Source organism: Anser brachyrhynchus (assembly GCF_964034855.1).
Source record: "Anser brachyrhynchus genome assembly, chromosome: 9".
Classification (NCBI taxonomy): Eukaryota; Metazoa; Chordata; class Aves; order Anseriformes; family Anatidae; genus Anser; species Anser brachyrhynchus.
The window spans coordinates 14938857-14966759 of record NC_137703.1 but is presented as its reverse complement, the minus strand read 5'-3'; the positions used below and the strand labels follow the sequence as shown (position 1 = coordinate 14966759).

At 62.6% G+C, this 27903-nt stretch overlaps 1 protein-coding gene and 1 long non-coding RNA gene across 5 annotated transcripts; one reads left to right on the top strand and one right to left on the bottom strand.

Annotated features, from left to right (window-relative positions):
* Positions 1 to 1152: 1152 nt before the first annotated feature.
* Positions 1153 to 27903, bottom strand: LOC308199988 (diacylglycerol kinase beta-like). Of its 4 annotated transcripts, XM_080604976.1 has the most exons (25): positions 26039 to 27751; positions 21185 to 21408; positions 18281 to 18357; positions 17189 to 17354; positions 16197 to 16436; positions 15579 to 15749; positions 14708 to 14757; positions 13567 to 13641; positions 13369 to 13488; positions 12398 to 12515; positions 12212 to 12300; positions 11716 to 11832; positions 11540 to 11638; positions 11337 to 11450; positions 11168 to 11241; positions 10961 to 11035; positions 10779 to 10864; positions 10472 to 10561; positions 10125 to 10285; positions 9029 to 9093; positions 8477 to 8567; positions 5487 to 5688; positions 4395 to 4515; positions 4255 to 4315; positions 1153 to 4023 (listed from the first exon to the last, which is right to left on the bottom strand). In XM_080604976.1, exons 2-25 carry the CDS (start codon positions 21249 to 21251, stop codon positions 3925 to 3927), a joined length of 2628 nt encoding a protein of 875 aa, XP_080461102.1. In that variant the 5' UTR covers positions 21252 to 21408; positions 26039 to 27751; the 3' UTR covers positions 1153 to 3924. The 4 variants fall into 4 exon arrangements, with proteins under 4 accessions (XP_080461102.1, XP_080461103.1, XP_080461104.1 ...); XM_080604977.1 differs by lacking the exon at positions 26039 to 27751 and having other exon boundaries at positions 18297 to 18357; positions 21185 to 21252; XM_080604978.1 differs by lacking the exons at positions 1153 to 4023; positions 4255 to 4315; positions 4395 to 4515; positions 5487 to 5688 and adding an exon at positions 5705 to 7102 and having other exon boundaries at positions 26039 to 27903.
* On the top strand, positions 17174 to 21174 carry LOC308199994. Its single transcript, XR_013955138.1, has 3 exons — positions 17174 to 17312; positions 19246 to 19364; positions 20077 to 21174. It is a non-coding gene; the product is annotated as an uncharacterized lncRNA (long non-coding RNA).

The window sequence follows — 27903 nt, the reverse complement described above, 5'->3', positions numbered from 1 at the left end:
GTGCCTCAGTTTCCCCATCTCTACGCAGCCGTTTGCACAGCAATCTGCTGCCACGCTCCAGGACCCCTGACCTGTGCGAGGGTCCGCTGTTGTTGCAGAGCAAGACTGAGACAATCCCCTGTTGGAAAGGGTAAATGGAGGGAGAGCTCAGCAGTTGCCGTCCCTCTCGGACTGGGGAGGAGTGGGGCCTCCTGCCTGCATCCCAGCAGGGTGCCCGGACCTTTGGGAGCCTCTCCGCACGGCCTGGCCCTGGCCACTTGGAAATCCTCAGGGGGTCATGGGGTTGCGGGTGCCCCGGCACGGCTGCCCAGCACATCTTAGGAATTTTCCTGTGGCTGTTGGCATAGTGGGGAGCTTCTGGAATCCTCCAGGGCCACCACTGCTCCCCAGGGATGATGCTGGGAGCTGCAGGCGCTTCGTCTCTTCGCCGTGCCCTGCGTGGAACAGGGGAGCCGCCACGGTGCCCCAGCAGCGAGGTGCCTGCATGCTGGGGACACGCGTGGGGGGTGCTCCCGGGGGGCTCTGCAGGAGCCGGCGCTCTCACGTTCCCCCCGCGTGTGGGCAAGAAGGATTCAATCACCGCCGGTAAAATCAGCAGCTGACGTGCAGTCGGGCAGGCGGCGAAAGCACGGGCAGGCAGCACGCTGTGCTGCTGGGGATGAGCTGGGTCGCAGGCAGACGTGGGCAGAACTGGGACCCCCGGCAGCCCAGGTGGCTGCTGCAGAGGAGGGGGGAGCACCCTGGGGGCCCACCTGGCCCTGCCCTTCCCTCCAGGCTGCACCCGAGCAGGGCCAGGTGCCAGGGTGCCCTGGGGTCTCCTCGTGGTGCCTTGGGAAAAGCTGAAGCGCCCGAGCAGCCCCAATCGAGAGAGGGATGGTGACCGGTGCCTGCTAAACTTAGAACCTACTCAGAAAAAAACAAAACAAAACAAAACAAACAAACAAAAAACACAACAAAACAACAAATCACAGGCTCTAAATTTTGCCCATCGCACCTCCCGACGAACACAGCTCGGCTGCGCGGTTCTGTCGTGACGCAGGAAATCCTGCCACCCGGGTGCCCTCAGTGGGGCATGGCCCCTTTGCTTTCCCAAAAGTGGGGCCCCCACGCCTGGCCAGGCCCCGGGGACACGACGTTCAGGACCAGGCAGTGCTTCGTCACCAGCTTTATTGGACAGAAGCCCGCGGCAGGCCAGGCGGACACGGCAACACGCGCACCGCACCGAGCGCCACGCTACTGCCATGCAGGCTGCGGACGCGGTGGGAGCCCAGGGCTGGAGCCCCCCTGGGGGAGGGCAGGGACCCCACCGTGTCCTGCAGCCTTTGGGGTACCAATGGGGGTGACACCGAGGGGGACAGAGGGTTTGGGGACCTGAAGCGCCACGCGGTGTGTCCTTCCTCTGCGCTGCCACGGGCGGGCTGCTGCCCCCGTCCCTGCGGGGCTCCCGGGAGGCAGACCTTTGCGCTGCTGGCCTCAGGCACCAGTCAGCCACCGGCCCCATTGCTTCATGCCCTTGGCATGGCAGTGGGAGCAGACCCAAGCCATCGTCCCGTGGAGGAGGTGGCAGGCTTGGGGCTCAGGCACACCCCAGCAGCGCCGCCGTGGGGCAGACGCCCCCCTGGGGACCGTCTCACTGCCACCAGGAGAGGACGTCCCCAGGAGAGCCGTGGCAGACCGGTGCTGGTGCGTGACTGTCGCAGTGACATGGGGGGCTTGTCGTGTCCTGCGGGGCACAGGAGCCAAAAGAGCACTGCTGCCTCGGTTCCGCTGCCACCGCCAGTGCAAGAGCCCAGCAGACGGCCCGCGTGCTGCTCTTTGCCCGGAGCACAAGCCCAGCGAAGCGGGACCAGGTGCAAGGATCAGGTTTGCGGAGAAAAAAACCTGCTGCTCTCCTCCAGGCACATAGCCACGGCATAAACAACAGGTCCAGACCAAGCGGGCAGGGAAAAGGAGCCAAATCTGCTGCTACAAATGCCCCCGATCTCACGTCTCGTCACACCAAGCAGAGCCCACCTGTTGCCCAGGCTGCCAGCAGAGGTTTGGAGGTGTTTTTTTTGTTTGTTTTTGTTTTGTTTTGTTTTTCAGTTGTTTTTTGATTTAATCCTCCCCAGATGCCAGTGTTGAGATTCCCAGATAACATCAAGGAGGGGCACGGAGAAATGGAGGCTGCACTTCCATGAGAACTGGGGTTTATTTTGGCGCGCATCCCGTACACTGCCACCTGGCTACTCATTAACGGCCGCCCTGGCTAAGGGGAGGGGGGGGCACATTTACAAGCTGTGGGGGACACGCTCGTGTGCGCTGGCCACTGCCCTTGGACATCGCTTCCTACCCAGGGGCTTGCACGGGACCTGCAGCCACCGTGTCTGTACCCGAGGAGGATGATGAACGACTCCCTTTCGCTGTTAACTCTGAAACTTAACGATGGCAGCAGAGCAGGGCACCCCACCGGGCCCGGGGGAGCTGCTGGGGGGGGGAGGCTGATCTGGGAGCCACACTCCACTGTGCAGGGCAGCTGGTGCCTGCAGGAGAAGCAGCAAGCCTTCCTGGGGTTTGGTCCTGCCGTTGTGAGCCAGGGAATGCACCCAGACCATGGCACCCTCCGTGACCGTGTCCGCTGTCTGGTCCCCATCGCGTCCTGGGAGAAGAGCTGGGTCTCAGGTCTGCGTCCTTGGCTTTGGGGTGGCTCAGGGAGAGACGTGGCTGTGACGAAACCAAGGGCCGGCTGCTCCCGCTGCTCCTCGCAGCAACCCAGCAAGCGTCCGAGCGTTGGACCCAGCGTTGGTCCCCGCTGGGAGGGCATTGTCCTGGAGAAGCAGCTGGGGACGTGCAAAAAGGGGACACTTCCAGGGGAGAGGAGCTGCTGGACATCTGTCCCCAGCCCCCTGCACGGGCTGGGAGGTTTGGGGCAATGCGAAGCTCCCCATTGAGCCACCCCGAGCGAGGCAGGAGGCGCCACGGATGCAGCCTATGCCAGGGCACTGGCAGGACAGTCAGCAAGAAAGGGGGTGGCATTCGTGTCCAACTCACCTCGTAAAAGGGAAGCGACTCCTGGAGCCCCCCCCCCTGCCCCAAGCATGTTGAATAAATACATAAATACAAACCCAGACGCAAAGTCCAACCCGGAGCTGGGGTTTGCTGGCAGGGGGTCCCCTCCTGGCCATTCCCCCACCCCAATGCCTGCTCCTTCTCTCTGCCCTGGGCTCGTCCCAGGTCCCAAACGAGGTCTATCCCCGCACAACCTGCCCCACAGGCTGTGCTCTCCGAAGCAGCTTCCAGGGCTGAGAGCGAACACCGCATTTGCATCTGCTTCAAAACAACCCAGAAAAGCTAGCCCAAGGCATGGAAAGCCTGCTCTGGTGGCAGCGAGGGAAGCAAGGGTCAGGATGCCATCTCCCCTGGGCTACGAAAATAAATAACTTCTCAGATGCGTAGGTCTGGTGGACAGAAAGCCAGTGCAGCAAAACACCAAGTGTGCTTCGAGAGGGCTACAAATAAATAAGTGAAGCTTGGCTTTTTTCTCAGGAGCACGTTCGTTTGCAGCTCTGCGGGAGGAAGGGGGCAGTTATTTAAATTAAGGGAAAAAAACACAGTCCTAGCGCCGCTCCAGCGAACGCGCTCCTTGCACGCCCGGCTGCCTGTGCCCATCGCAGAAAATGCCCGTGGTGGCCGGGAAGGAGCCGCTGAGCCCTTCCCAGGGCAAAGCATCCCCACGGGGCTGGGGTGGCTTCGTCCCCCCACCGCGGCGTGGGGGCTGGGGGTGAGCGGGAGCCCCTCCTGCCCCTCGCAGCCCGGGTCTGCTTTCCAAGGCGGCGTTTCCAAAGCAGAGAGAGGGGTCAGGAGGGGCGCGGAGATGAAGGTCGCCAGCCCGCGGGACGCCTGGGACAGCTGGGTGCCTCTGGACTGCAGCTCCTTGCGCACGGGTTAATCTCGAGTTCGGTTTCTCCTCTTCAGGAAAAAGAAGCTGCTCTTCTGGGGAGGGCCCAGCAGCATTGGCACTTGGCTTTTATGTGTAATTTTGACCTAAAAATAAACGAAGAGCACAGATCGGCGAGCAGCTCCCAACCAGCTGAGGGGTGAGTCACGCTCTGGCCGGGCACCGAGCATCCCCTGGCTCGGGGGCCCCACAGAGCAGCCCCAGCCAGCCCGCGAGGGAGCAGCTCAGCACCCAGGAGCAGGGCACAGAGCCTCCCTGCACCAAGCCCCGGGAGCTGAGCCACCCCCGGCCCTGCCACCCCTTCCCCAAGGACTCACGGTGCAGGGGGGCTGCATCCAGGGCTCGCCGTCCACCTGCATGGGCAGCAGCTTGGAGGTCCTGCAAGAGGGAGCGCGGGGTCACGCAGGTGACAGCTTTTGCTGCCCGCCGGGCGCTCTGCCAGGACAGGGACAAATACCTGATGGTGACAGACGAGCACTGGGCCAACCTCCTTCCTGCGCTCTTCAGCCCCGTGTAGATCTGCCCCATCTCCATCGCGCCCTCCAGCCCCACCACCTCCAGCAGGTGGTCGCTGAGGTCTGCAAGAGAGGGACATGAGTTGGGGCCGAGCCGTCACATCCCTGCGTCCCCGCTTGGGGCATCCCCTCTGCGCCTCGTTTGGCTGATGGTGGGGCCCTGGGGCAGCACCGGCCCCCGGGGATGCTCCCCGGGTGGCTAGTGAGAGCGTGCTCGTTTTTTTCAAAGCGATTTAACATCAAGCCCAGTGCCAAAAAGCCCCCCTCTGGAGCTGGACTGCGAGCAGGCAGCGCTGGCCGGAGGAGGGCACAGCCAGCCATCTGCCTACAGCAGCAAAATACCGGGTCTGGCTCCAGAGCAGAGCCTGCAGCAAAGCTCCTGCTTTGTCCCCCGGGTTTGGCAGGCTGCCTCCGGCCCAGGAAACCGTCCGAGTCTGAGCTCTCCAGCCTGAACCCGTCTGGCTTTCATTCATGGGCGGCCTGAGCGCTCCCGCACACAACCCGTCCCCCCAAGCTCATCCGAGCCCCCCCGGCCGATAGGCTCAGTGCCCCGTGTCGGGCAGGGAGCTCCCACAAAATCTCGAGAGTGTAAATCTCCCTGCCTGAAACAGCACCCGGGTCCCGGCACTGCCCCCCCGCCAGCCCTTTGCACATTGGTGCTGGGTGTAACAAGGCAGAAGCTGCAAGACGCTGGCCGGGGCGCGGGCACGGTGCTGGGCAGGGGTACGAGGCGGGCACGGTGCCTCCGGGGAGTGCAGGGCTGCTTTTTTCCCTCTGCCACTTGCAGGTGCCCTGGCTCTGGGAGCTGGAGCTCGCAGCTAACAAGCCATTCCTGCAAGAAGCCAGCCAGGCTGACGGCACTGTGGCAGAGGGAAGCTTAAAAAAAGCCTCTTGTGCCAGTTCTGCAGCTCTGCTTCCTGCCCCTCCTCGGCACCAGTGGCCCTGGAGAAGTCAGGCCAGGGTGGGCAGAGCCCCCTGCCCTCCCCAGCTCGCAGGGACCCCTCCCTGGGCACCCCTGGCCCCCCCCTGCTCACCCTGCGCGCAGAACTTGAGCTCCTTGGTGTCGGTGACCACCGTGGCGTGCAGCTTCTCCGGCGCCTTCTTGCTCACCCGGTTGTAGCCGCGCTGCTTCTTGGTCTCGCCCCAGAGGTTGGAGCCGCCGTACATGCTGGGGATGTTGAGGACGGCGATGCCCTCCAGGGAAGTGGTGCTCAGGTCCAGCAGGGTCCCGTCGCACTGCCGGACACAAGACACCTGAGCAAGCAGGACCAGCCCAGCCCCACGAAAACCTCATGAGCTTCTCCAGCACGAGCCTCCCCCTTCCCCTTGCTCCACCCGAGCTCTGCGAACCCTACAGTGTGGCTGCCCCAAGGCTAACCCCAAACAGTTTGCCTTGTCGGAAACTAGAAATGACTGGGAGGGGATTACAAGAAAGGTGACGGAGGAAAAATGTCCGTTTTTGGTGCACAGGCTGGTGCCTGGCACTTCACGCTCACACGGCAGGACTGATGGATTTGAAAGCGCCCTAAAAAGGGTGAACTATCTGGTGGTTGTGGCTGTCCTGCATGGCTGGGGGCAGCAGATGTGGCAACGCAGCCCTTCACCGCAGGTCTTGCATTCAGGATGCCCAGCACATGGCATTTACCTCGTCCTCCACCAGGAAGGATGGAGCCTTAGGTCTGAAGAAACAAGAGCTCTTCTGTCTGCATCCCCCTGAAGTCAGGACTGCCGTAGGAAGCAGCCGTCTCTCACTTTCAACTCCATTTTCGCTAGAGCATCTGTATTTTCCTTGAAGCATCTGTATTTCTTTCCAAGCATCTGCTCCCTACCTGCTAGGCTACACTTCAGCAAACACCGGCACATTTTTCCCTGCGTTTTGGTGATGCGAAGGAATTTCTGCTCCCTGTGTTGCTTTGCCAAGAGGAATGTGAGTTGGCCGATAAAACCCCGTCGCTGCTTTGACTTCTGTTGTTTTGCTTGAGCTGAGTGAAGGTTTCAAGCTTATTTTTAATACACTTTTCTATAAGCATTCCTCAGTAGCTGAGCTTGCTGGCCGGCAGAGCTGGGTGCATACACAAGCGAGCACCTCTGTTCAGATCTCCTCTGCCTCCCCTCGTGTCAGTGATCTTATTTTTAGCCTTGCCGTGAAAGCAAAAGGCAGGCATCATCTCCTGGTTTCCAAAAAATGCCTCTCCGAGGCTGGGTTTCACTTATTTCCCAACACATTTTAATAACACCACGACTTGTGGGACTGATGCTTCGAGCAGCGGGCACTGAGCAAGCGGTCCGCGATTCCTCGCGGGCGCTGCGGACGACGCACCCCGTGCTCCGGCCGGGCAGAGCCTCGCCCCCTCCCCGACCCCAGGCGTTAATTCCCGTGGGCTTTGAGCACCTCGTCCGCAGCTGCATCTCCGCGAGTCCATCGCGGGACTTGGGGGACGGCGCGGGCACCTCTGCGGGTGCAGTCCCGCGGGGCTGCGGGCACGGGCACGCTGCCGCACACCCGCACCCTGGCGCGGGGCCAGCGAGCAGGAGCAGTTTCTCCCTCTGCAGCCCTCCTCTGTTTGCATGCCAGCGTGCTACAATGGGCTCTTTGAGCTGGGGCAGCTGACGGCGTGCTGGCAGCGACGCTGGAAGTAGAAATTTGCAGCTGGGGAAAAAGCAAATTCATTTCCAGGAGCTGTACCGCAGCGAGTGCCAATTTCCAAAACAAAACTGCCATTTCTCTGCACAGATGACAGTTGCCTCGGAGCTGGAGGGAGGACGGGCTGCTGCTACTTTCAACTTAAAAAGCTGCCGGGTTAACGCTTTCCTGCCGGCACGGCAGGGGCACAGGGGGCATCCTCCAGCAGCCCCCGGCCCTGGGGCTGGGGTCTCACCCTCCTGGGCACCCGCGTGCGTGGCGGTAGCAGCTGACGGGGCAGCACGGGGCAGGAGCTCCTGCCCCGTCTCATCTGGAGGGCAGAGCTGGAGCCCTGCAGGATTTAGGAGGGGCTGGAGCTCCCCGTGTAGACACAGGCTTCAAAACCTCTCTTCACACGCTGCTCGCACTCGGCAGCTCTCCTGGCCGCCCGGGATGCCCACGCCGCGCTAACAGCTCCGTGTGCAGCACGGCCAGACCCACAACAGCAACAGTTGTGTTGGTTTTTTTTTCTTTTTTCTTTTTTTTTTTTTTTTTCCTGTAGCCCTCAAGATTCAGTTCTAAAAGGGGGCATTTATGCAGAGATAAGGCGAGCCGGAAGTTTGCAGCAAAGCCCAGCACAAACCCCACCAATGCAAACTGCAAAATGACAGAGCTCTTAGCAACCGCTGGCACGCAGCGGTCCCTCCTCCCTCCTCTAATTAAAGGCTGTTTCCATGTAATCCAAAGACGGCTGTGAGCAGACACGGAGTTTACAGAGAGAATATTCCAGGCACACTCTCAAATTCAGCTGGAAGGGGAAAAACACAGGGCTATTCTTCTGCCTGCAGCTGGCTGGCCTTGCAGCGAGCTCCTCACTGGAGATGCGGGCTGTGTTTGAAGAGCAGCCGCCTCGCCGACGCACAGACTTTAACAAAATTCTTCCCTGGACGTGCCCAGCCCCTGGAGACCCTCCCCAACACGCTGCCGCTGAGCACATCCCACGGGAGCACTGAGGGCTGCTCCCTCGGCGTGCCGGCAAAGAGGGCAGGGGACGAGGGGACTTCGGCACAGGGAGCTGCTGAGGTGGGTGGCAGGTCTGTGGGATGCTTCAGCTTGGACAAGCGGGAACTCTTGCTCCTGCTCTCTGATAATTTAATTATTAATGATTTGATTAATTAATTATTTTGATCATTATCAGCCTGGCTGCAGGGGTTGCAGAGGTTTGGGCCTTGTACACACCTATCCCACAGGGGGACACCCAGGTCCTGCCACCACCCTGGGGTGTCAGAGCTGTCCCGGCACCCTCTCCCCGAAGCTCCAAAGACACCGAGAGACCTCGGCGAAACCTCCCGAACAGCCCCATCTTCCCAGACAGAGCCAGGCCCCTTCCTGGAAACTCACCTCCACCTCGACATAGTCATGGAGCTTCTTGCAGGTGGCGGCGAAAGTTTCTGACGTGCCGAACTCAAAGTACCACAGCTTGTTCTTCATCCTGGGGTGCAAGGAGCAGCGTGAGCATCCTCCCTGGGGGCGGCAGCTCCCCCTCAGCCCCGCAGGCAGCAGCGAGAGGGGCTGCAAGACCCTGTCTGGAGCCACCACAATGGGGACGTGAGCCACCCCGGCCTCCCCTGGCCTCCCCCAATGGAGCCGTTTCTGCGAAGCTCTGGCAGGACCGCGGCTAGCCGTGACCTGCTCCCTGCCCTGCCCTCGCCGCACGGCCTGCTCCTGCTGGTCCTGAATTCCTCGCTAATTACAAAGCGTGATGAACGCAAGCAGACGCACCGCCAAGTTCGAGCAGCCTGCCACGTGAACTGCCCCGTCCCACGGGGAGAGGGGCGAGAGGAGCCTGCCCGTGGTGGTGGTGGGAGGGGAGGGGGCTCCGGCACGTCCCCTCGGCGCCGGGGGACACCGGGCAGCCCCACGGCAGCGGCAGGGCAGCCGGGCAGCGCTTACCTGCTGTTGAATTTCTCAGGGTGCTTTTCTCGCATGACGTGGAAGCGGTGGGCAATGGAGGCATCCTGCACGGAGAGGAGGGCAGAGATACCCACGGCATGGTAGTGAGAGGGCTGGGAAGTAGAGCCCCCCCTCCCCGTGTGCGCAATGGGATGCGGGAGCTCGGCGCTTTGCCCCCAGCACGCAGCTCTCTGCGGGGCAGCCCCACTCGCACCACCCGAGGCCGTGCAGCCCCGGCACGGAGCCGGGCACCGCTCCAGCAGGACAAAGGGGCCTGGCTTTGGGATGAGGCTCCCGAGGCCGGCGGGCACCATATTGGGAGTGTACGGGGGGTGCCCCACACTGCCGCAGAGCCACACGTGGGCCTTGGAAGCACACGAGGTGGCGGCTTGGTAGAGGGGCTCAGGACCTCTGCGGGTACTTCCCATGTAACTGAGAGGGCAGCCTCGGCCAGGGCTGCTTGCAGAGCTTTGAATGGGCTCGTTAAGCAAGGCACAATTAGCACACTTGGCCTCCTTCCCTCCTCATAGAGGCTCCAAGTGGAAACGCTGCCGAGAGAGGGCGGGGGGACGCGGGGAAGCCCAAGGCCGAACCCAGCGCGGGGGCCATTTGCAACCCAAAGCCTCCCTGCCCACCACCCGGCACCCAGGAGCGGAGGAGGCGATGGGGAGCACAGGCCTGCTCCCTGCTCCTGCTTTCCCACGTTGTGCTCAGCTTGGCTTTTTGGGGCTGGCCGCGATGGCACAGGGCTCTGGGGAGCATGGCCCTCCCGTCCCTTTGGGCGCAGCGAGGAGCCTGGGTCTAGCGGTGCCCTCACGTAGGCAACACGGTGGTGGCACCCCCGGGCCCCTACCTGGGCAGCAAAGCACCAGAGGTGTTTTTAGCTGCCTCAGAGCATTTTGGGGTTGAGTAGGGGGGTAGAGGTGGTGGGAACTGGCATCCTGGGCAGCCTCGCTCCGGCTGAGGAGCATTTCCCAGGAGCTGAGGGATCACCCCAAAAGCCACAATCCAGGCAGGTTTGGGGCTGTGGCTGTGCCGGGGCGCTCTGCTGGGCTCCTGCTCTGGCCGGCCTCGTTCGCGTGGCCCTGCTACTCACCACCCCAATAGAGAAGTAGTTGTTGATGATGCTGTACGGGACAGGGTCTCCGTTGGCCTCCTTGTCGCTGGGAATCACGTCTATCTGCCAGCGGTCGAGCATCACCTCGGTGCTGTGCTCGATGTCCTTCAAGACCTTCATCAGGCTGCCTCCTTCGTAGCCTGGACGGGACAGAAGAGGCCTTGGAGGAGGATGGAGGAGGGTGAAGGGGAGCAGAGCCATGCTGCAAGGTTCTGGGGCTGGTGGGGGGGCACCAGCGAGGTGCTGCCCCGGGATGGCACCCCATGGGCATATGCGGGGGCACCCCTGGGCTGGATCCCCCCAGGGCAACGCTCGCACAGCCTCACCTCCTCCCCAGCGCAGGCACCTGGCCAGGTCATTGCCTGTCCCCAGGGGCAGGACAGCCACCGGCGGGTGCTTCAGCAGGTTCGCCTTGTCTGCAGAGCATGGAGAAAGAGGTCTGGGGCAGCGCTGGAGGGGCAGCACCCAGGCTGGGCTTGTTCCCTGCTCCTCTTGATGTCCCTCCTCACGCCAGCAGAGCCCAGGGGCTGTTTGGGTGGCAGGGCCCAGGCACAGCTCTTGCAGGGGATACGGGGACGGACGCTCTGCAGGAGCCAGGCTACGTATCAGACGGTGTTCCCGCTGCCTGCTCACCTATGCAGTCCAGGATCCAGCCCACGGTGCCATCCCCTCCGCAAGCCAGGATGCGGAAATCCGGAGTGTCCCGGAAAAAGCTCAGCCTGGACGGAGCGAAGAGAGAAAGGCGGTCACGGAGCAGGGCAGGGGGGTGCCGGGGCGGGTTGGGGCGGCTGCCGGTGGCCGCGGCACCTCCGTACCCAGGAGTGGGCCCGCCACGGTCCAGGTTGTACACCTGCCGGGGGTTGAGCAGGTAGTGAAACTTTCGGAGGACCCTGGGGAAAGAGAGAGAGTGAGGGATGCCACGGAGGAGAGTCCACATCTAGCGGCTGGGGCATCCCGACGGGACGCAGACCCCGGCGGTGGGGCCAGGGAGGGATGCTGTCCCCGCACAGGGGCACACCTACCGCTCCCCTTGCCTTCCTCCGCTCTTGGGGTTCACAAACACCAGCAGGGGGTGCGTCCCGGGCCTGGGGCTGATCTGCGAGGCAGAAAGAAAGCACGAAGGCTGCAAACGCCCGGCCCCCGCGGGGCCTGGCCCGGCAGGGCTGGCCGTGGCCCGGTGCCGGACCCTACCTGCAGACCTTGCCCGTCCGCCGTGGTGGCGTTGAACTTGAAGCTCTGGCTGTCCTCAGGGCTGGTGCCGGCCGGGGAGTCGCTCTCAGACCTCCGGCAGTGGGACTGCCGCTCCTGGGGGACAGGGCGAGGGGTAGGTGGGGAGGCCGTGGGGCCAGGGCAGCGGGCCGGGCGTGGGGCTGTGGGGCCAGGCGGCCACGTACCAGGACCGCTGGGCAGATGTAGGAAGGCAGCAGGATGTGGTCCCGCAGAGGGCCCCCGTCGCATTCCGGCTTCACGTGAGAGGCGCATTTGTTGTGAAGCTGGGAGGCAGGGAGCGGCGTCACGGAGGTGGCAGCATGGTGCGGTCCCCCCAGCCCGCCTGCCCCTGCCTACTCACAGTGACTTGGCACCAGACGCAGTGCAGGCCGGTGATGCCCTGGTAGCACTTGATGCTCTTGTGGCACCGGTCACACTTGACGGGGGAATTGCCCTCGATCCAGGTGTGCTGCATCACCTGCGAGAGGCGGGGGGGGGGGGGGGATGCTGCAGCCACAAGCCCTCCAGCCTCCCCTCTGGCTCTGTGGCTACTTCCTGGATTTGGGATTTGGGGGGGGCTGTCTCATGGGGTGCTGGCTGGCACTGCCCTTTCCAAAGCACGCCCCGGCACAGCCACGACAGGTCTCCGCTGCCCTGCGCAGCACACCGGGGCCACCGGCCCCCTCCAAGCACCCGCTCCCCTGCGGAACCAAGTCAGGGATGGGGCTCCCGAGGCTGGAAACGTGCAAGAGCTGCAAACCCCAGGGAGAAAAAAAAAACAAACAACAAAACATGCAAGACACTGGGGCAGGAGATGGAAGGGCCAGAGACGTGCTGTGCTCCGGCCACCTACTCACATTGGTGTTTCTCTTGGACTTGGCGTAGGTGCTGATGCAGGAGGCGATCTCTTTGGACACGCACCTCTCGTGGACGGTATATTTGCAGACTGGCAGAAGGGACGGAGGAGGCGAGCGTGAGCCTTGGGTGCCCTGCTGGGCGCCGGCGGGGATGGGGTGCTGGGACGTCCTGTGGACGTGACTTACAGGAGCAGCAGAGGCCCTGCTTGCGGACGCCCAGCAGCATGGTGCGGCAGAAGTTGCAGTAGGCAGGCTTCTTGAAGTGCTTCAGCCTCCAAGCGTGCTGCCCGTCGTCCTTCACATTCTGCAGGGCAACAGGGCAGAGTGTGTGTGGGGGGTCATTCCCTGCTCCCTTTCCCTCCCTGGTATGCCCCCCGCACCCATGCTGCCCCCAGTGCTCGGCACATCTCCCCAGGGACGTTCAGCTCCTGGCCTGGCAGCGGGGACACTTTGCAGATGATGCCACATCTGGGGCCAGGGCACCGCCACCATGTGCCCATCACCCTCACCAGACACCGGCTCCCTCCTGCAAGCGGCTTCACGTCGTCTTTACTTTATTTGCCGTGCAAAGCTGCTTGCTGAGCAGGGAGAGCAAATAAAGCCAGCTGAAACCCTCGCTGGATGAGCACATCTCTTAAATCTGGGCACAAATACTTCCCAGGACCCACTTAAGTGGGTTGAGTTTTCCTGCCTGAAGATCTCCCACTTAAAATTCCCTGATGGCTTGAGTTTTCCTGCCTGAAAATCTGCCCGCTCGCAGCTCCATAGAAAGCAAACCCCAGAACTGGCAAAAAGCCCAAACTTTCCCTGCAAACTATCATTAGGTGTCCAGGGACTTGGATGCACCTTGAAGACATGAAGCTTGGCAGGACGAAAAAACGGGAAAGGGAAATAAAGAGGGTGGAAACCTCCCGAGCTCCGCTCTTGGGATCCCGCCCCAGCAGAGGGACCTGGCATTTTTTTGGGTGCTCGTCTCCTGGGTTAAACATGCATGGAACTGGAGCACACTGCGATGGTGTGGAGCAAAGCCAGGCCCATGTGGGCTGCCGAGGGGAGGCTGCCCTCCCGTGGCTCCTGGCGCCGCGGCCTCGCTCCACGCCGCGGCCTCCTCCAGGTCCTCTGAGAGGGCCCGGCGGCAGCGTGAGAGTGAGCCTCACCGTCTCCATGCCCAGCAGAACCAGCAAGGGGATGGTGGTCATGCCGCCCCGGATCCACTCCTCCAGCGTCACGTTCCCGTCGTGGTCGTAGTCGATCTCCTCCATCATTTCCTTCAGGATCTGCGGGACGGGGAGAGGCGGTGGCACAGCGGTGCGGCGCGTGGCCCCGAGTCCCCCAGGCCCCTGCTGGGCACTCACGGGCTTCAGCTCGGTGGAGTCCCACTCCAGGTACTCGGCCACGTGCACCATCTGGTTGATGATACGATCCAGCTCCTGTGCACGGGGACACGGCCACGCCGGGAGGTGAGGGGCAGCTGCAGGCCTTAGAGGCCCTGAGGCGCCCAAGGCTGCCCTGGGCACAAGCCCACGCAAGCTGCAGGCTGGCAGCACCCCAGCTCTCGGCAGGGAGCTGCTTTTTGCTTGGAGAACCCACCCCAAAAACTGCAGTGGGTTATCCATTGGAAAAACCACCCTGGCAAAACAAGGGGTTTTGAGGGAAATACCCACAGACAACAGAGAAAACATCACTTTTGTTGTTGTTGTTGTTCTTTTTTTCTTCCCTGTGCACCAAAATTCCTTTTCTCAAATACAGGCACCTGACTTGGAACCAGAATTGGCCACGGGTGAACTTTTTTTAGCTGCTGCTAGATGCTGCAGAGCAGGAGCACGCTCTGTGACTTTGGGCCCCTCACTATAAGAAGGACATCGAGGCCCTGGAGCGTGTTCAGAGCAGGGCTACGAAGCTGGTGAAGGGCCTGGGACACAAGTGCTGTGAGGAGCGGCTGAGGGAGCTGGGGGTGCTTGGTCTGGAGAAGAGGAGGCTCAGGGGAGACCTCATTGCTCTCTGCAACTGCCTGAAAGGAAGCTGTGGGGAGCTGGGGGTCGGCCTCTTCTCGCAGATAACCAGTGATAGGACCAGAGGGAATGGCCTCAAGCTGCGCCAGGGGAGGTTCAGGTTGGCAATGAGGAGACATTTCTTCTCAGAAAGAGCAGTCAGGCATTGGGACGGGTTGCCCAGGGAGGTGGTGGCGTCACCGTCCCTGGGGGTGTTCAAGGAAAGGTTGGACGTGGTGCTTGGGGACAGGGTTCAGTGGGTGACACTGGTGGTAGGGGGGTGGTTGGGCCAGATGGTCTTGGAGGGCTTTTCCAACCCTAATGATTGTATTGTACTGTACTGTACTGTATTGTATTGTATTGTGTCCTGTCCTGTCCTGTCCTGTCCCATCCCATGACTCACCCTGCCTTCATCCTCTGTGCCACTAGCCTGCCCTGCACCAGCCCGCCTGCGCCCGCGGAGAGGACACCCTGCATCACCCCAGGCTTCTCCCCTCTGGCTTACCGAGCTGTCCAGGATGCCATTCCCATCAGTGTCATAGAGGCGAAACATAACTGAAGGGAGAAGAAAAGCCGTGGCAGGTTGGACCTGTCCCATGGCCCCCCATGCCCTGGTGCCCCACACCGCGTGCTTCTGCCCCTTCTTTTCCTTGGGGAAGGGTCTGAATTTCCATCAAGAGGGAAAGATAAATGTATGCCAGGCCACACACCTACCCGTGGGGCTGCTGCAGCCAGTGCCCATGCCTTCCTCTGGGATCCTGGCAGGAAGGGTCACGGCCAGACCCCGCTCAGCATCCCTCAGTGCCCACAGCCATCACCAGCCCACACTGGTCCCACCTGGGACAACCTTCAAGCCCAGTTAAAGTTCCCAAATACCTGCTGTCAGGTCCCCAGGCCCCCCGTGGTGGCATTAACCCAGGGAATACCAGGGAATAAAACTGGGGTGGTGGTGGTGGACAAAAGCAGGGATCACGAGGGTTTAATTCTAGCCCCGCATTTGTTCTCCAGCCCTGCAGCCCCGCAGGCTTGCAGCCAGCCTAGCTCTGGTCCCCAGCAGAGCGTGGGCACGCAGCCCACCCTGCAGTGGCTATTGGCCATGCCTTCATCAGTTAATTACAACGCCACGTCTGAAACGATCCATCGGTGTGATCAGCAACAAATACCCGCACTTCACTTTCTCCCTCTTTGAAATATTGCTCTTTTTTGGGAAGACATCCCATGGTCTCATCTTTGCCACGGCCTGGCCTGGGGCAGGAATGACGGGAGAGGAGGACGCAGCATGTCTGGCCCTTGCACCTCCTCCAGGAACCAGTCCCCCCAGTTCCTCCCAGTTCACCCAGTAACTGGCAGCCTGCGGCCCCCGGGGTCCCACTTACATTCCAGCTTGTCCTCCGCCCGTCCCCTCTCCAGCAGGGACAGGTAGCAGACGATGTCCTTCAAGTAGACCACCTGAGCCAGGGAGGCCGGGGGGTGCAGGGGGGCAGCTTTCAGGGCACTGTGGCTTTTCCGGAGGCTGAAGGGTAACCTCTTCTCCGAGCTCCTCGAGCCTGCAGGCAGGGAGGGAGGGGAGAGAATTAGGGCTGCACGTTCAGGAGGGGGCTGCGGGATTCTCCGGGGTGCTCCGCAGGACTCGGGTGGCATGGGGGGACATGGGGCTGAGTGATGACACCTGTCCCCAGGGAAGGGGACAACCTATGCTGGCACTGCCGGTGTCACCCGCAGCAGATGGACGCTCGCTCCCGGCGCAGCAGTGAGTCACTTCGTTAACACCTCTCTCCCTAGGAACTGCTGCCAGGTAATTAAGACATTGAGTGGCAGCGGCTCTGTGGCTCAGGACCGGTGGCATCGGTGTGCAAAGCACAGGCATTGAGGCCCTGGGGAGCCTCCCAGTTGGGAAAGTCACCGCCGCTGCCCCGGGGACACCACCTGCAGCGTGGGGATCCCGCAGGAGCCACCCTGCCACCTGTCCCCTGTGCAGCCCTGGCCGAGCTCACCTGGCGACTGTGGGCTGAGCAGGGAACCCGAGGAGACCTTTGAAGACCCTGAGGAGTTGTGAGCAGAGGGGGTGCCAGTGGTGGACTTCTGGGAGGATGACCGGGACCAGCTGGGCGAGGCGTTGGTGATGGATGCCGGGCTCAGGGACGCCGGTGGTGGCTCGGCCGTGCTGCCGTGGCAGCCCTTGGGCTCAGCCGCGTGCCGCCCGAGGGCACTCAGCAGCGTTTTCCCGTTGATCCCTGCAAAAAGGATGGATCCCCATGGGCTTGGGGCACCTGTCTGCCTCCCCCGCTAGCCCTGTCCTCCAGGAACCCCCTGCCCGCCCGGCTGCCGGCCGCTAGCCACCGCGTCCTCTTTGCTTGCCCACAAGTGGGCTGGCATCCCGGCCTGGGGCTCACTGGGGGTCCCGCACTACGGCTGCCCCCCACCCTCCGGCACGGCTGGTGGCTCCCACCGCGTCCCTGGGGGAAGGACCGCCGCTGTGCAGGGGGCTGACACATCCTTCGCGTGCACCAGGGGAGGCTTTTCTTATCTGTTTTGCAGTTTAAATAGCTCTCAGCAGATGTCTCCACACGCTGCAAATCCACCAGGCAGGGGACGGAGCCATCGGGTCGGGTGCTCAGCCCCCAGCCAACCACCCCACTCTGCACGGGGGCCGCACACCTCGTGGCCACCAGCATCGGTACCTGTGACAGGGGCTCAGGCCACCTCGGTCTGGATGGAGATGCCAGCATCAAGTGACTTTGGCTCTGAGCGCGTGGAGGAAGTGGAGGGATAAGTGCCACGAAGCCCCCTGGGTCCCCCATCCCGGGGAAAGCCCCATCCTTCCTGGTACAGAGCAGGGCTGGGGGGAGCCGATGGCACGGATCCAGGCTGTGGCAGCCCCGCTGGGGCTGGACCCAGTGTCCCCACCGCGGCCCCTGCCCCTGTGCCACCACGGGGACGGTGTCGCCCCCCCAGGCACCCAGCAGCAGGGGCAGAGCCGGCTCACCGAGTGCACCAAACTGAGGGACGCCGGGGCTCTGGCGCTGGGCCTCGGGGGATGCCTGGCATATCTTCCTCTTGAAGGACGTGAAGAGGTGCTGGCAAAGCTCCTCGGGCACCTCCACCTCCAGGTAGGTCTTCATGAAGAGGCGAAAGCCCTCGTAGTCGATGGGCTGGGGAGGGCGGAGGGGAGGCTGTGGGGGAGGCCCAGGGCACGCGGCGGGGGCAGAGCCCCCTGCCCTCCCTGCTGCCGTGTGTGGGGTCCCCTCCACAAACCGGCCCCCGCGCCTGCTGCCTCCCCAGCACCCAGCTTCCATGGGGCAGGCCTGGGGGCAGCCCCCAGTGCTGGGCACCCGCAGACGCCCCCTCAGGCACCCACTGGTGGCGGCGGGCAAGGACCGCCACGGCGAGGCCCAGAGGAGCCCGGAGGTTTAACAGCAGGGGAGAAACGTTCCCCCCGTGCCGCCTGGGACCCCCCTGGCCCTGCGCACGTGGTGCTGGCGGCTGCAGGAGCGCAGGATGCGAAGGGGCCCCAGGCTGCCCGCGTGCTGGGGCCGTGCTAGGGCTGGTGCCACCAGGGCTGGAGGCATTTTGGGGGGCAGCACAGAGAAATCTCCTTTTGTGGCATCCTGGAGTCCCACCGTGAGCTTAAATAGCCGGGTAGCTCGGCTGCCCCTCCTCGCTGCATTCAGCCTGCCGATTTTCTCATTTCACCTCCTTTCTAGTGATTACGGCCCCTCTGAAAAGGCTCTGTCATGCTGGCACACTAACGACTCTCTAAAAGCACCTCTTGGAAAAAATAACCCTGGCCTTTCCTTGGCAAGTGTGACAAGGTAGAGGGCCTGCCGGGTCCTTGCACTGGCAACAGCAAAATAATTTGCTCTGGGGGAAGCGTATGTAAGCGGTTAGAGAAAGTAAACCCCCTCCCTGCCTCTGCCTGGCAAGGAGATGCCCCGGAATGATGCAAGGGTCCCTGCAGTGCTGGGACTCGGTGGCAGGGGGTGGGATGGGGTTGGGGAGCCAGCTGAGGAGCCGGGGGCTCCCTGCAGCATCTCCTGCGTCGGCACGGCCGAGCAGGCTGGAGGGAAAAGGGCCGTACCTGTTCGGGGTTGTACCTCGAGAGGACGCCATCCCCGTGGAACTCCTCCAGGACATCCTTGAGCTTCTTGGTGGAGTCTGGGGAGACAAAGACATCGCACTGAGCAGGGCACCAGCAGGTTCCCCATTGCCCCCAGACCGCTGGCAACAAGTTTCCTTGCTGATCCACGATTTCTGGAACCCCAGGTCCCCTGCCTGCCTGGGCAGGGGCCACCTGTGCTGCACTTTTCTCCGTTTTGGAGGGGCGCAGTGTGCTGGGGGGCTGCCCCGCCGCCTGAAACCCTCCCCCAAGAATCCCACAGCAGCGCAAAGACCTGTGAGCAGGACCTGCCCTCCTAGCACCACTGCCAGGCACCCGTTTCACGGGCACCGATCCAGGACTCGGGACGGGCACATGCTGGGGGTGGTGGTAGGGCCAGGCAGCGGCGTGGGGGCTCTGAGGGCTGGGGAGGACCCCAGGGAGCTCCTGGGGCGGGTTGGGGGTCGTCTGAGGTTGGCCCCGTTCCCACGAGACACCCCAGTTCGCACCAGTGTCGGGAGGGGGTGCTGTGGGAAACGCCGCGTTCGCACCCCGCACCTCTGCCCTGGGGAGGGGGGAGGAAGGCTCCTCCACCACACTCCCGCCCTTCGGACAGCAAACGCACCTCTTTTTCTAGGAAAGGAAAAACTTCTGCACGCTTGAAAGCTGTGCCGACATTCAAAACATTTCCATTTCCACGATTAGCCCCTTGTGGATTGCACAAGGGTGGCAGAGCGATGTCTGGAGAAGGGAAGGATATTCACAGCCATACAAAACACCAGCTCCTTCTCCAGCAGCGCCTATGGAGCTGCCGCCAGGCACGCTGCAGCCGCCCCCTGCTTGCCGAGCGAGTCTCGCTTGCCAAACTTTGATCAACCAAACGAAGACGTTGTGCACGGACTCGGCATTACAGATGGTGTTTTATGGTCTGTGATTAAATACCGCAGAGCCCGCTCTCTGAAGAGGCAGGACAAGATGCCGGCGGTGCTGCCGTGCCTCCCTGCCTGCAGCCCCATCCTGCTCGGGGTCGAAGCCCCGCTGCTGGCACCGCGCTACGGCCGCACAGGTGGGAACGTGGTGGGCACATGGAGGGGAGGGAAGGGAAGGGAAGGGAAGGGAAGGGAAGGGAAGGGAAGGGAAGGGAAGGGAAGGGAAGGGAAGGGAAGGGAAGGGAAGGGAAGGGAAGGGAAGGGAAGGGAAGGGAAGGGAAGGGAAGGGAAGGGAAGGGAAGGGAAGGGAAGGGAAGGGAAGGGAAGGGAAGGGAAGGGAAGGGAAGGGAAGGGAAGGGAAGGGAAGGGAAGGGAAGGGAAGGGAAGGGAAGGGAAGGGAAGGGAAGGGAAGGGAAGGGAAGGGAAGGGAAGGGAAGGGAAGGGAAGGGAAGGGAAGGGAAGGGAAGGGAAGGGAAGGGAAGGGAAGGGAAGGGAAGGGAAGGGAAGGGAAGGGAAGGGAAGGGAAGGGAAGGGAAGGGAAGGGAAGGGAAGGGAAGGGAAGGGAAGGGAAGGGAAGGGAAGGGAAGGGAAGGGAAGGGAAGGGAAGGGAAGGGAAGGGAAGGGAAGGGAAGGGAAGGGAAGGGAAGGGAAGGGAAGGGAAGGGAAGGGAAGGGAAGGGAAGGGAAGGGAAGGGAAGGGAAGGGAAGGGAAGGGAAGGGAAGGGAAGGGAAGGGAAGGGATGGCATGCAGGGGCACCTGGGCAGGCTGAGAGGTGGGCCTGGGCCTCTGCTCCGCTCTTGTGAGACCCCACCTGGAGCCCTGCACTCAGCTCTGGGGCCCCTAGCACAGGAAGGACATGGACCTATAGTACAAGTCCTACAGAGGAGGCCATGAAGATGAGCAAGGCGCTGGAGCACCTCTGCTATGGACCCAGGCTGAGGGAGCTGGGGGTGTTGGGCCTGGGGAAGAGAAGGCTCCAGGGAGACCTCTCAGCGCCCTGCCAGGGCCTGAAGGGGCTGCAGGAGAGCTGGGGAGGGACTGTGTGTCAGGGGGTGTAGGGATAGGACAAGGGGGAATGGCTTTAAACTAACAGAGGTTAGATTTAGGTTAGATATTTGGAGGAAATTCTTCATTCAGAGGGCGGTGAGGCCCTGGCCCAGGCTGCCCAGAGGAGCTGTGGGTGCCCCATCCCTGGAGGTGCCCAAGGCCAGGCTGGGTGGGGCTGGGGCAGCCTGGGCTGGTGGGGGGGTCCCTGCCCATGGCAGGGGGCTGGAACTGGATGGGCTTTAAGGTCCCTTCCAACCCAACCCATTCTGCGATTCTCTGATCGTATAAATGTTATGAGGCTCACGCTTTGCTCTCTGCAAAAGCAAAACTCCTTCTCTGCAAAAGTAAAATTATCACAGAGGGCTGGCAACCCGAGCTGAGCTGTGGAGCAGCTCTGCATGTTTGGGAAAAGCCTGCCTGCTTTCCTTGCTGGCATTTCGTTTTGCTCACGAATGTGGGAGCCTTTGGAAGGATGGAGCCGAGCGCATGTCTGCGCTGCTGCATCCCACGTCGCGGGGGCTCTGCGGGAAGGGGTCCGCAGCGCTCCCGGGTGCGGCAGCGCCAGCTTCAAGGGTCCCCTCCCCACTGCAGGGTGGCGACGGGGCCCTTTGGTTCCTTCAAAGCAGCTCCGCTCTCACCTCTCACTACCTTCAGTGGGGGTATCTGGGGGTTTTCTCCTTCGTGCCAGCATGGGAAGGTGGCCAGGGTGGAGCTTCCCTTGAAACCTGCAGGCTGGGGACCCCTGTGGGTGACGTACCCCGCCAAGCCCCCTGAACCCCAACTCCATCCAAACAGACCCAAACACCGCAGGAAAAATCCCCGGATGCTTAAAAACACGGGCAGGGAGCCGAGGGGCGTCAACCAGTCCCTGCGGCCAGGGCTGGGCGCCGCGGGGAGCCGCGGTACTCACAGTCGGTGTACTGCTGGAGCTGGGCGAACTCGGCCGGGCTGAGCGAGATCCAGCCCCCGTCGCTCATCGTGGGGCACGGCGGGGCCACCCCACGGCCACCCGCAACCGCACCAGGAGCTGCCCAGGCTCACATCAGCACTGCAGTGGGCTCCGGTTCACGTGGGCAGCAGATCCAAAGGCTTCAGAGCAGCCACCGCAGGAGTGCCCGTCCAGCAGCCTCCTCCCTGGGGTGGTAAAGAAAGAGAGGCCGGTGTCAGTAGTGCTGTCCCCACAGCTCACGTCTTTCCTCCTGGCTCCAGCTCTCCCTCCTGGGGGAGAAACAGCCACCGTTATGGTCATCGGGGCTGGTGAGCTTGGAAATAGGGGGTACAGGTGCTTTCCCGTCTGGGAACCCATGGAGGGGTGGGATCCATGGAGGCAGAGCGTGGGTGCACGGAGCTGGAGCCCAGCTCCTCGCAGCAGCCTTGTCCCTGCTCCTGGCACCCGGAGGATGCGGCTCTGTGGAGGTCACGAGCTGAGGAAAAGGCAGCTGCTGCAGGCAGGAAAAGGAGCTGGACGTCCACCGGGCACGTAGGGATGCTCGGGGTGGACAAATGGAGGCTCGCTGGGGAACATCACCCATGAGCATCCTCTCCCCAGCAGCGGTCCCGAGGCACCGTGGCACTGCCAGCTCCCCGACCCGCTGCTGGCCCCAAGCACCCAGAGCTTGCACCTGGGACTTGTCCTGCTCGAGAGACTGCCCCATGCTGGGGGGATTCCCAAGGCAATGGGAACAACATGGGAAATGCTCGGTGATATAAGCCCTGGTGCCCCTAGCTGGAGTTTTCCCATCAGCAATTTCCAGAAAATTTAACACGATACAAGCAGAAGGAACAATGCTGTTAATTACAAAAGACAAAGCTCACGATGCCTGGAGGGCAGAAGATGTGAATGAATGTGGAAATTCACAAATCGCATCTCCATTTACAGAGCTGGTGCTGGCCTTTAGCCGGCTCCTGCAGCTGATCATCATTCCTAATGAAAACCTGTGTTAAAAATCGGGTGCGGGAGAACCCGCAGGAAGAAAAGTGCTAGGAAAAGCTGCGCCACGGAGGAAATGTCAGAGGGCTTCAAACGAAGTGACAGACGCCAGCCGATCAATTTGCAGGCTTCAAAATTTATTAGCTTCTTCACTTAACTGAATCAGCTGCTGAGATGTGGGGGGAAATGTCAGCATCCCGGGGACACGCAGACGGCCCTCGAGACGGTTGTTCTTCAAGGAGCAGACAGGAGCAATTAGATCTCAGTTTTAGGGCCAGCTCCCTGCTCACTGCTGGCTGCGGGGTCAGGAGTAAGTGGATAAAGCAGAGCAGGGGCTGCCTGGGAATAGTTTTCCAGACACCGGAGCGAGAGCTACCTGCACGTCTGGGAGACACAAACCAGAGCCTGGTGTGGCTGGCACCCACCCGTGGCACACGTTTGCTGGAGCTGAATGAGCCTGACAGGCGGAGGTGCTGGCAGCCGGGAGCTCCAGCTTGGAGCAAGCCCTGCTTTGCTGCTGGACCTCCCCAGCAGCCCTGCAGAGGGCAGGGAACAGTCACTGCCACGGCGATGGAGTATTAAACACGCTGAGTGCGTGCACATTGTCATCCCTTCGCTTCAATGGACAGCGCAGGTGTCAAGACTTTGGGATGCTCGAATGGTATGAGCAAGGCACTCGGGGCTTTGGGAAGCAAACGAGGTTCTGGCCACTGCGGCAGAGAAGAGAGCAGCTTTCTGGAGAAGCCCCTGCAGCTCGTCGCCTGCGGAGGCACCGGGTTGTGCCCGGGGCACTGGGCTCCCCCAGCCCCTTTCCCTGCTGCTGCTTCCCCCTCCACTACAAGAAGGGGCCAAGGCGGAGACCAAGGGAGGGGACACATCTGTCCCCCAGGGAAACTTCTTATCCGCGGGGCCGCCAGGCTGACAGGACCGCAGCAGGGGCTGGGGGCACTGGTTTAGGAACCCCTGCTCTTTGTCCCCTGGGCTTGGCAGGGCATGACGCTCGTGGGGCTTCTTCCTTCTGGCTACAGAAAGATGCCCGCACAAGCACCAGTTTCCCAGGGATCTTCACCCCAGGGCGAAGCCGAAATGTTGTGTCTGAACACCTCCAGGACGAGGTGTCTGTCGCGAGATGCCCCCGTGGCTGGCTCAGGAGAACGCAGTCTGTCAGAAATCCTCCGCGAGTGCAAACAGGCTTTCTGTTTCCAGGCAAACGAGCTGTTTAGTTGGACCAGAAACTGTTTTATCTCAAATTTATACAAGGAGAGGCTGAGAGAGTCGAGCTAGCTCAGTCTACAGAAGGAAAGGCAAAGGGGGGGGATCTGCCTGCTGCCTCCAGCTCCCTGGAGGAGCAGAGCTAGGGCTGCCCGTCCTGGGGACGCTCACTGCTGGTTGGGCTGTGGCCCTGGGACACGCACTCCCCCCTTCCCGGAGGTCTGGGGCTTTGCAGAAAAAATCAGTTTACACCTCAGCCTGAACCCTTCCTTGCCTCTGGAAGTACCGAAACTCGCCAACCCAGGGCCGTTGCCAGTCACAGCCTGCAGACAGCCCTGCGCTCCTGCGATGGGTGGCAGCAAAAATACCTCTTGTTCCTTTTAGTGAGAGGTTGTGGGGCGCCACGAAGCAATGCAAGAAAAGCAAAGCAAAGAGGAGCTAATTGCGCCGTCCCCAGGGGCTTTCCCCCAGCAATTTCTGGAATAACAAATGCCACTTCTGGCATGTCAGCCGTGGATTTCAGGAAGGGCAGGAAAAAGCCTCCTTAGGAATCCAGCTGCTGCTTATTTGGACGGCCTCTGAATTGTCAGCGGCAAATTAGGCGATATTAAATCAAATCTGCCTCTTCCTAAAAATAGCACCCTCGCCGGGGTTACAAATAATGCTGGGCTACCCTTGCTGTGAGTGCTTCTTGGGACGCGCTCCCTCACCCTCTCCGTGCCGCGCCGGGGTGGCCGCCTCGCCTCGCCTCGCCTCCTCCACAGCTGCCTGCGGGGCTCCTGCCTGACCCCACAGGGCCCCAAACGCTCAAGCCCCTGGCGGAGATGCCAGCGGGGCCTCATCCTGCCAACCCCGAGGCTGAGCCCGCTGGCTGGAGCCAGGCATGCCCCGGCAGCCAGTCCCCGCAGCGTTGCCTCCCAGGACACGGGCGGCGCGGGTTCCCGCAGGGATGGCATTTTCCAGCCTGCCCAACCCATCTTTTTGTACAGACCATCCTCTGCTTGTGGTGCGCTGGGGAGAGGCCCCTGGGGCAGGGGGTGGGGCGTAAATCGCTCCTGTCCCACTGCAGCAAACAAAACCCGACCAAGTCACGCTCCAAGTATTTTCTGCGATCACACGAGAATGCACTCTCCGCGTTGTGCCAGCCTTGTCACGGCCAGCCCGGGCGCACACGCTGGATGGGCTTTTCCCCTTCTGCCTTTCCGCAGCTCCCTTGTGATGGACGTTACCCTTTCCTTTCCCCACGTGCAGCCAGTGCCGCCGCTGTCTGGTCCCACGCCACCACCAAAACACACGTGCGGGGCCGAGCACCCTGGTACGGAGCCGTGCTGGCATCACGAAGGGCTAGACCCAGCACGAAGGGCTAGACCCGGCACGGCGTGCCCAGCACCACTCACGCAGCTCCTTTCGGTGCACGGTGCCAGCTGCCCACCGCTCCCCCTGCCCTGCCTTGCCCCCTGGGCCCTGGCAGGGGCACCCATTGGCGTGCAGCCTCAAATCCCTCGTCCATCCCTACACATCTGCCGGCAGCACCCGGCCGGGCCTCCACGCCTGCCTCCCGGCCGCAGCGCATCCGTCCCTGGCGGCTTGTACGAAAAGCAGGCAACGTTTCACTAAGGGATGCTTCCCCAGCCCCGGCTGCTGCGTTCAGAGGAGCGGCAAAGCTGGGGAGGAGAGCCACCCACCGCCGTCGCTTCCCGACCTCTGCCTTTTTCCAGAATAATTTCCCTCGCTGAGTTAGGAGCAGCCTGGATCTGAGCTCGGATGCTTTTTGAGCAGGACACTTCCCAGGTCCCGGGCTGCCTGTGTGCAGAGGAGCCTCCTGCAGAGACAGGCGGTGAAGCAGGTGCTCAGCACCCCCGGCCCCATCAGCTCGCCCGTCCCAAACCAAATTCCCACCGCGGGCGCAGGAAAACCCAGCTGCCTCCCCCAGGGAACCCCACGGCACAGAGCCCCACGGGCTCGCCGCACCTCGCGTGGGAAAACGCCGCTCTCCGGGAGCTCGGAAATTGCTCCTTCTCCCCTTTCATCCCCCAACACAACCTGAAGAACAAGTTGCGGGCAGCCTCCTTCCCTCGGCCGGACTCGCCGGGCGCCTCCTCGTCCTCCTGCCCTCCACGGCAAGCAATTTTTGCCTGACGAGGAAGGCACCGACGGGCTTTTCTGGCCTGGCGACGCGGAGGAAGGGCTGACTCAGGCTGCGTCCCCAGCGAGGCGCGCGGCTCGGGGGCAGCGCTGAGACCCGACGCACCTCCACACACCGGTGGAGGCGCGGTGGCACGGAGCCTCCTCGGGCATCACCGGGCTGCCTCGAAGGCTCGCTGGCAGCCATCTTCTCATCCCCTGGGGACAACGGGATGCTGCCCCGTCCCCGCCGGCCTTTCGGTGCCCCTCTCCCCCAGCCCACCCCGTACCCCCCGGCCCCCCGCGCCCCGGGGGAGCCCGGCTCGGTCCCCTCGCACCCGGCCCCCTTCGAAGCCAGCCGGGAGCCCCGGGACGGGCTCGGGGACGGCGGGGGCCGGGGGCTGCCCCCGGGGGGTTGCCCCGCTTCCCCCGCCCGGCTCGGGGCTCCCGCCGCTCCCCCCCGAGCCCCCGGCCCCGGGGCCGCCCGCGGAGCCTTACGTGGAGGCGAGGCTGCGGCGGGCGAGCGGGGCCATCGGCAGGACGGCGGCGGGGGGGGGCTCCGGAGCCCGGGGGGGCGCTCCGGTGGCGGCGGCGGCGGCGGCTCCGGTGCTGCCGCCTGACAGCTCGGCGGCCCCCTCGGAAGGTGGAGCCTGGCCGCGGGGCCGGCCGATGGGCGAGGAGGGCCGGCACCGAGCCCGGCCTGCCCCGCTCCGCCCGCCGGTACCGGAGAGCGGCGGGCGGGGGGCGGAGGGGAGCGGCCCCCGCCTCGCCCCCGGCCCGGCCCGGCCGCCCCCCGACGGCGCTGCCCCGCTGCGAGCCCGGCTCCGGCTCTCGGCCCTGGGCGGGTTTCGCGGTCCCCGGAGCCGTGCCCCGCACCTCGGGCTCGTCCCCCCCGCGGCCAAGGGGGCTCCTTCCCCAGGGCCGGAGCGAGCCGCGGAAAGCAGACAAACAACACCAAAAAAAAATTGCCCGAAGAGATAAAAAGCGGTTTTATTTTCTTTCCATGACGCGGCTGCCCTCCTGCTCGGGGGCGACACTATTTCAGGCATGTCTCTTATTTGTGTTTCTCTAAATTTGTGCTAATTAAAGATGCACGCAGCTCTCCTCCTTCGAAAAAAAAAAAAAAGGCAGGGCAGGGGAAGGGGACCCACGGCTGAGCCCGAAGTGTCTTGAGACAGACAGGCGGAGAGGAGCAGGGTGACAGCTCCGGCTGGGCTCTGCACCCCGTCACGTCCCCGCTGGCTTGCAGACCTGCCCGAGCGGGTGAAATCCTTGGGCGAAGGCTCGGCTGGTGGACACAGAGCCCTTATCCCCCGAAGGACCGACCGAAATGCTGCACCAGCCGAAGCCTTGCCCGGCTCAGGCCCGATCCAGCGGGCCCAGCGCTGGCCCCAGGGGACGTGTGCGGGCTGTGCAGGTCCCCCAGGCGATGCCGCCCTTCCCTGCGCCGCACTGCATCTGCTGACGCCTTGCCCAGGCTCCTGGTGAAACGCTAAGCACACGCAGATGGAGGAGTTTCGTTCTTTCCCCGCGTCCAAGTAGCTATTCCTTCCAAGGATTAATTAGGAAATTAAAGGGGTAGAAGGATGAAAAATGATCAGGATGAGCCCTGGTGACCATCTCTCTCCTGCAGTCTCCCCGTGCTGTGTCCCGGCATGTCCCCACCTCCGCTCCAGGACTGGGGGCAGTGGCTTCATCCTCCTCCTTCCCCCCCGATTCCCTTTGGGGAAGGACACCCAGGCTCAGGGCCCGTGCCAACGGGACACCGGCAATGTGGGCTGCGGCACCCTGCACCCGGGGTCAGGAGGGGCCCCGCACGCTGGGCGCACCCCAGTTCAGGCACCCCAGGGTTGGGTCCTGCAGAGCCTCGCTCTCCCGGTTAACGCCAATGGTGTGCTGGAAGCTGGGATGCTTGGAGCTGCAGCCCTGTTTTCTAGCTCCGGCCAAAAAAGCCATCACATTTTGCCTGGCAAAAATTGTCCTTAAACCTACTGAGTCACTTACGGTTCCTTGTTACGATGCTCAACAATTTTGAGAGCCTGCAGCGGGGCTGGTGGCACGCAGGGAGGAGCGGCGCTCCCGAAGCAGGCAGCCTGGCTGCGAGACAGGGGTCAGCCTCTCTGGGAAGCTCGGTGCATGCCAGGGCTTTGTGCTGAGCATTTTTCACCCTAAGAAGCACTGGGAAAATGTCAGCGTTTGCTGGCAGCTCCCAGAGCTTTGCATCCAGAGAACATAAATACAGGAGGGGATGCTGGAAAGCCGTGCAGCAGCCAGTGCAGGGACCGATCCCTCAGGAACGGAGCCACGTATTTATTTCTGTGTGTGCAGAGAGATGGAAAGGGCCCTGCTGGCTGTCCCTACCG

Excerpts from the sequence above, each read along its gene's own strand:
- LOC308199988 (XM_080604976.1), bottom strand. The coding sequence starts at position 21,251 with ATGAGCGACGGGGGCTGGATCTCGCTCAGCCCGGCCGAGTTCGCCCAG. Across the intron at positions 13,642-14,707 it reads ATGGCATCCTGGACAGCTCG|GAGCTGGATCGTATCATCAA; the intron begins GTAAGCCAGAGG and ends CCCCGTGCACAG. Across the intron at positions 8,568-9,028 it reads CCTGAGAAATTCAACAGCAG|GATGAAGAACAAGCTGTGGT; the intron begins GTAAGCGCTGCC and ends CTTGCACCCCAG.